Here is a 7,102-nt window from a genome sequence, read left to right on the forward strand (position 1 = left end):
ATTAATCGTCGTGTTAATGAACCCGTCCTGTGGATCCTAATGAGACTTTTGGCTGGTAACGCTGATGACTCTACAAGTCTTTTGGAGCCGATGAAACTGCTGACCGCTTGGAACTGTATATAGGAAAGACTGTGAAATGATGGGATGTTGGCAGCAATGGTTGTGAATGGATGTAGCTTGTGCATTTCACTTCTGTTTAGATTCAATGCTATACTAGACAACTTGTGATGTGTGAATAATTCTATTTATAGTAGGTTCACTAGGTTAAATCCTTGTATTACTTTATATTGTTGGCTTTTTTAATATATATTTTTACTATATGCTTTTATTTTTCCTAATATCCTGTTGGCATTTGGGAATATATAAACATTATTGTTTTCATCCACTCTGATTGAAGGGTTAAGAGCTGAAAGGTTTAGCTTTTATGAACATTGTGCACTTATTTTTGCATGCACCATTGTTTCTTATCTATTTTGATAGTCTTGCATTGTCTGGCAATATTTCCCTCTATATATCCTAGGGAAATCCAATAAAGCGTTGGAAAGATCTGTGTTTCTCTGACTGCCGGATTGGTCTTCGTCCTCAACCCTTATTGGGAGTTGGAGTGTTCTGTTGCCTGGAAACCGTCCGCCTCTCTTCAGGTGTGTGAGATGTGAGAATGAAACTGGACATGGAGAAAACAGTGTAAAAACTGAGTTATATAAGTAGGCCTGTCATTTTACTTTTCTATCCTCCATTACTTGGTCACAGTGGAAAAGGCTGGGGAAATATCGGAAGAGTACACACATTTACACAAAGCTCTCTTTCTTTACTAATTATTCTAATTATTTGCAAAGAATCACTGTTTGAAACAGCTAAACAACACATACTGACAGGGATGGATGGATGGATGGATGGATGGATGGATGGATGGATGGATGGATGGATGGATGGACGGAAGCAAGGAAGGAATGAGACAGATGAAATGATGGATGGATGGAAATAAGGACAGACAGACAGACACATAGGGATGGATGGATGGATGGATGGATGGATGGAGGAAGAAAGGAAAGACAGACAGACAGATTGAGGGAGGGAAGAAAGAAGATACAGATGGACAGACAAAAATGGATGGATAAAAGCTAGTAAGGAAATAGACAGAGATAGATAGATAGATAGATAGATAGATAGATAGATAGATAGATAGATAGATAGATAGATAGATAGATAGATAGATAGATAGATAGATAGATAGATAGATAGATAGATAGATAGATAGATAGATAGATAGACTAATGGATGGATGGATAGACAGACAGGTAGGTGGATAGATGGAGGGAGATAAGATAAAACAGATGGACAGATAGAAGGATGGATGGATAGAGTGAAGGTAATACGGATAGATAGGCAGACAGAAGAAAGGATGGATGGATGGATGGATGTGTGGATGGACGAAAGTAATGAAAGAAGGAAAGACACTGATGAATGGGCGAACAGACAGAAATACGGATGAATAGACAGAAGGATGAATGGAGGGAGGCAAGTGAGGGAATACAGATGGATAGACAGACACAGAAGGATGGTGGATGGACGCAAGCAAGGAAGGACGGAGGGATGGATGAAAGAAGGAAAGGAAGGAAAGACGGATGGACGAAAACAGATTGACAGACAAAAGGATGGACAGATGGATGGGGGAAGGAAGAAAATACAGACAGACAGATACAGAAGGATGGATGGATGGAGGGAAGGAAGGAAGGAACGAAAGACGGACGGACAGACAGACAGACAGATAGATAGATAGATAGATAGACAGACAGACAGACAGACAGACAGACAGACAGACAGACAGACAGACAGACAGACATATGAGACAGATGAAATAAAAGATGTCTGTCTTCCTCCTCCTCCTCCTCCAGTGAAGCGAGCAGTGATGATGTGTAAGTCTGCAGGGAGGAGCAGCAGCCAGAAGGGAATAGATTTTTAATGAGGAACCACATTCTACCCTTTAAATCTGCTGCATGAGACATTTATGACAAATATCCAGAGCTACTGAAATGATCCACACACCAAACAGCAGGACGACAGGCCGCAGGCCTCAGATCAGTGTGTGAACGCTAGCTGCACTTCACCCACCATGACCAGTTCACAGCTGTGTGTGTGTGTGTGTGTGTGTGTGCGTGCGTGCGTGTGTGTGTGTGTGGATCCCTTCATTCACTATTTATTATTAAAGTGGAAATCCTGACAGGCTCGTGGTGAAAAAAGCTTTCCTCCAGCTTTTCCCCTCCTCCCTTTCAGAGTCCTGGATTAGCTGCTTTTCTAAGATGGTTGTTGCATTACTAAGCACAAATATATCAAGCTGTGGAGGATTTCTGATCATGAAAGTCAAGCTGGACACCACAACACCACAATCTCAAACAAACCCCTTAGTGGTACAAACAGAGCAGAGCTCTGGATGATGATGTGTGTGTTTGTGTGTGTGTGGATGAGAAAAGCTGCCATCATCAGAGTTTGATGAAGGATAAGTTGTGATAGCTTGGTATGAACCATCATCCACAGCTCAAAGTGGTGCAGTAGAAACGTCACACATTGTTCACGGAGCAACTAATCACCAGCAGGTACAACAGTGGTGACCCAGGCCGTGTTTCACAGCGCAGTTTATCACAGACCAATGCCAAGCTAGACGACTGTCATTCAATGCCCAAATCTCAATCAAACCCTCAGCGGTTTAAACAGAGTGGCTTTTCTGGATGGTGATGCGTGTATGTGTGTGAACAGCTGCATCAGCCTGCAGTGTCATCAGTGCAGATTATTGCAGTTGAGTGCAGATGCAGCAGTAAAACCCAAACATCATCCCCCGCACATCAGCAGCACCACTGACCTTGGCAGAAGAAAGCAACACTACAGAAGCAGAAACTTTCACACTGTCCTCATCATTAGCCAGCATCAGATCACTCACTGAGCCGTGGCTGCTCTCGAAACTGATACTGATGGACATTTAGGCATATCTGTAAAAGAGGAGAGACATTTTAATCATGAGAGTCATCAAATACTGTAGACTCCTTTAGGTAGCCAAACATCTGAGTCATCAAAAACATACATTTTAAATTTTTAACATTAACACCAAACAGTTTAGCAAGTCAACACTGGAAAAAATAGCAGGTTCATTTAAAGCTTCTGTTATTTGTGATTTTCATGTGTTTTTCTGTTTATTTATCATTATGAATTGCATTATGGGATGTTGATCTCTACTCTGTCGACTTTTGATGATGAAAATTCAACTCTACAGTTTAGCAAAGTGACTTTTACCAAAGATTTAGAAACGTTATTTTTTGTAGGAAGAAATATAGAGAGAATTAAGTCAGGACAGGAAAAGTACTGGCAGTTTATTAGCAGTTTTTTTTAAATAGCAGGTAACCTTTCCAACACCAAACCAGAAAATATATCACATTAAACTATTACAAATGTCAATAAAAATCACATTTTCAAACTTTTCTAAAGTTGTTATAGGAAATATCAAGATCCAATGCAGTTTAACCCTTTGACTGTCCTTCTACCAAATGGTTGACCATGTTTTGAATAATGATTGTTAAAGTCATTTAAATAATGGCATACAAAAAAAACAAAGAAACATAATCCTTTTGCACTACATTTAACTGTGGTTTTATCGTAAGAAACAACAACAACAACAAAAAAAAAACATGTTAAATGAGAATCTGAAATATTCTGAATTCAACAGAAAAATAAATTAAAAAACAGAAAACATATGCTGGATGAGTTGGCGGTTCATTACGCTGTGACCCTAAATAAATAAAGGGACTAAGCTGAAAAAAAAATAATGAAGGATTGAACATTGGTGTGAATAAGATCCAAAAAACACCTATAAAATGCTACAGACTAAATAAAATACACATTTCGACATTTTGTTCCATATTTATTTTCATATTTCTTTATTAAAATTCTAAGTTTTTATAGACATGAAAGTGCACCAGTAGCCTGTCTGTGAACGTGTATGAGCAATGAAAAGGAAATGTGTTCACTCATTCGTACAGAATAAGTGCGCCATCTGTCTTCGCCAGACGGCTTGTCCCGGATATGACGCAGGACGCGCCGTATTTAAACTTGTTTTCAATATCACGGAAGTGCAACAAGACCGTTTCCACTGACTGGTGTTTCTAAACGAAGACAATTAAACACTCAATAATCGTAAGTCTCTAATTTAATCATTTATATATATTTCTAACGCAATTATAATTTTGCTGACTTTTGTCTTTCGCTGTTTACTCTTCGTGTTTTACTTTAAATGTCATTATCCTTGTCATTTTTCTGTTTCGATTTTGTTATGGTTAGTTTTGCTCATATACATTTTCTTTTTGTCTATACATCATCTCAGACATGGCGGCGAAGGGGGCAAAGGAGACCCTGGTCAATAAACTGGGCTTTAAAAGCAGCAGCAGCAGCTCAAAGTCAGCAGAGCTGGAGGTGGAGAAGCTGAAGAGAGAGAACCAGCAGATGAAGAAAAGCCTGGAGGACATGAAGAGAGCTGGGAGACATCAACACACACATCCAGACACTGACAAAGCCAGACTTCTCGAGGTGAATTAGTCGCTTTATCTCAGAAATCTTAGATAATGTATAGAGGTAAAGTTGGTTTTATATTTTATATTTTTATATTCTGACTTTCCCCCTTAATAATATAATTTCATAAAAATATTATTTGCAAACTCCTAATAGTGAAATCATATTAGCAGCCAATGACTATCAAAGTACAACATTGTTCACAGCCAAATAAACAGTGTTAATGTTGTTTTCAAGACACACTTGCAGGTTATTTCAGACCGAATGTTCAAAGTGCCGTGGTAAACAATATAGGAGTGTGTCACAACTTGTCACTGAATGAATGTGTGAATATAAAACCAACTTTACCTCTATAGAGAATTTAAGGCAATACACTGTATGAATTGGAATAAGGTTGTTTTAGTTTGTTTTTTCTAATGTAAAAAAGGAAAAAACAAAACACATTTATTACATTGTTTATTCATGTTTGTTAATGTAACACACTGCAAAAAATGCTTTTCTTACTTGGCGTTTTTGTCCTGTTTCTAGTCCAAATTAGGCATGGGTCGGTATACTGCAAGATTGTAATGGTATGATAACCTTGGATAAAAATATCACGGTTTCACAATATTGTGATTTATTACTGCTCGAAAACATGTTCTTTTGAAAGTCTCAGTAAAAACAATGCCCCCCCCCCCCCCCCCCCCCATTTGAACACAATACATTTTACATTGAGAAACATTTAAAATATTTTGGAGCAGTAGACATGTCAGGCTAAATAAGTCATTGACTTCTGCTGTCTTCACTAGTTTCAAAAACACAGATTTCTTCACAACATAAAATGGCTTCTTTGGTAATCTTTTCTCCTGGAGAACTGTTGTCCTAAAAAAAAGAAACAAATAAAAAAAACGTAATAATAAAAAATTAAAAATCGTACATAAAAAATCGTACCTGTACCATAGGAATGGTATTGCAGAAAATTTTGCCAGTTTCAAAACCTTGACTTTTCCAAACCGCGGTATACCTTTAAAAACGGTTATCCTCGCATTCCTAGTATAAATGTCTTAAAATTCTTACATCGAGTTGCATTTTCTAGACAAGTAAAAACTATTATGTTTTTTGTTTTTAGAAATTATATGTCAAAATTAGGGCTGCACGATATTGAAAAAAATGTAACATTGCAATATTTCTTTATGCTGCAATGTATATTGCGAAATAAATAAAATTTCACCAGATGACTTAGAGAAGAATCTCTAATTGGAAAGAAGTTATAATGTTAGATTGATTGGGATGATTGTGCAGTGAGAGTAAATCTAATAAACAATCTATAAATGCAATAAAGAAAGAGAGCCAATTGAAATAAATTATATTTTATCTTTTTTGGGGTCTAGCAGTATTTGAGAACAGTAATGGAATAATAAAAATAAACGCAATTCAATAAAATAGTTATTTTATTAGTAATAGTAACATTTTAATAGTAAAATAGTCATTACAGGTTCTTTAAGGTCCACGTAGATTAAATGTGGATGTAACCCTTTTTAATTAAAAGAATGCCATTAAATAGTTTTTATCTGCTGTCACTTTATTAAATAGTATGTCCAAGGTTTATGTATCCTATTAAAAACAACTTTAGTACTATAAAACTTTCATAAAGATGTTCGTCTTCTCTGTATAATATTTATCTAAAGACGAATTACCATGTTTGCAAACATTAAGGATGCACGCGCAGCGAGGTTGCAGAAATTAACCAGGAGTGCTAGCATTTACAGCGAAAGAATGACATCCAATGCGGTACAGACTTTGTTGTCTTAAAGATAAGTTATATTGATTGCATATTATATACATCTATTATATATCTTGAAACCGGTATGCGCAGTTGAACCTGTGTGACTTTGTGTGACGTAGGTTGGTAATTCCCCTATACATCTTATACAACGCCAAATCAGAAAAAGTTGGGACATATAAAAATAAACCAAGGTTTTGTTTAGATTTTTTGTATGTGATCAAAGTGTTGTGAATGTTTTTTGAGGTGTTTTTAGTTGAAGTGCATGTAATATTGATTGTTGATACTGTCACAAGGAAAATTCAGACTTGTCTGACAATAAAATGTATATCTATTAGGGCTGCATGATGTTGGAAATATGTGGTATTGCTATATTTTATTATAAATTTTGTGATATGAATACAGTTTTAAATGGAATAATCTCAAATGCAAAAAATGCTTTTCTTATTTTGTACTAGTCTAAATATAAACATTTTTTAGAGCAAGTAAAAAAATGTTTTGGTTTACCTTGAGAAGAAATTATTTAAAATTAAGATTATTTTTTTAGAATTAGCAAAATTATCTGCCAGTGGTGTAAGTGAAATAATCTTGTTTTTGCTTTGAAATGTATTAAAATTATTTATTATTATTATTATTATTATTATTATTTTGCATAAATTGTACAAATTCTTTACAAATATGCGCACATAGATGCTAAAATGACGCCCTAATAGATGTTCTAACATTTATTTATCTATCTATTTATTGAAGTGAAAAAATATTTATCAGAAGGTTTTTCTGGCTGTT

At 35.9% G+C, this 7,102-nt stretch overlaps 2 protein-coding genes across 3 annotated transcripts in view; one reads left to right on the plus strand and one right to left on the minus strand.

Moving 5' to 3' along the window:
- fra10ac1 (FRA10A associated CGG repeat 1) overlaps positions 1 to 7,102 on the minus strand; it is an 855,621-nt gene that overhangs the window by 765,677 nt on the left and 82,842 nt on the right. The gene's annotated exons all lie outside the window — the stretch shown is intronic.
- Positions 4,101 to 7,102, plus strand: part of cep55l (centrosomal protein 55 like) — a 10,681-nt gene continuing 7,679 nt past the window's right edge. The window contains exons 1-2 of one of the 2 annotated variants that reach the window (XM_005156020.5): positions 4,101 to 4,182; positions 4,370 to 4,572. In XM_005156020.5, coding sequence (XP_005156077.1) covers positions 4,372 to 4,572 — 201 coding nt within the window. In that variant the 5' untranslated portion in view covers positions 4,101 to 4,182; positions 4,370 to 4,371. 2 annotated transcript variants of the gene reach the window in all.

This window comes from Danio rerio, chromosome 12, assembly GCF_049306965.1.
Source record: "Danio rerio strain Tuebingen ecotype United States chromosome 12, GRCz12tu, whole genome shotgun sequence".
Classification (NCBI taxonomy): Eukaryota; Metazoa; Chordata; class Actinopteri; order Cypriniformes; family Danionidae; genus Danio; species Danio rerio.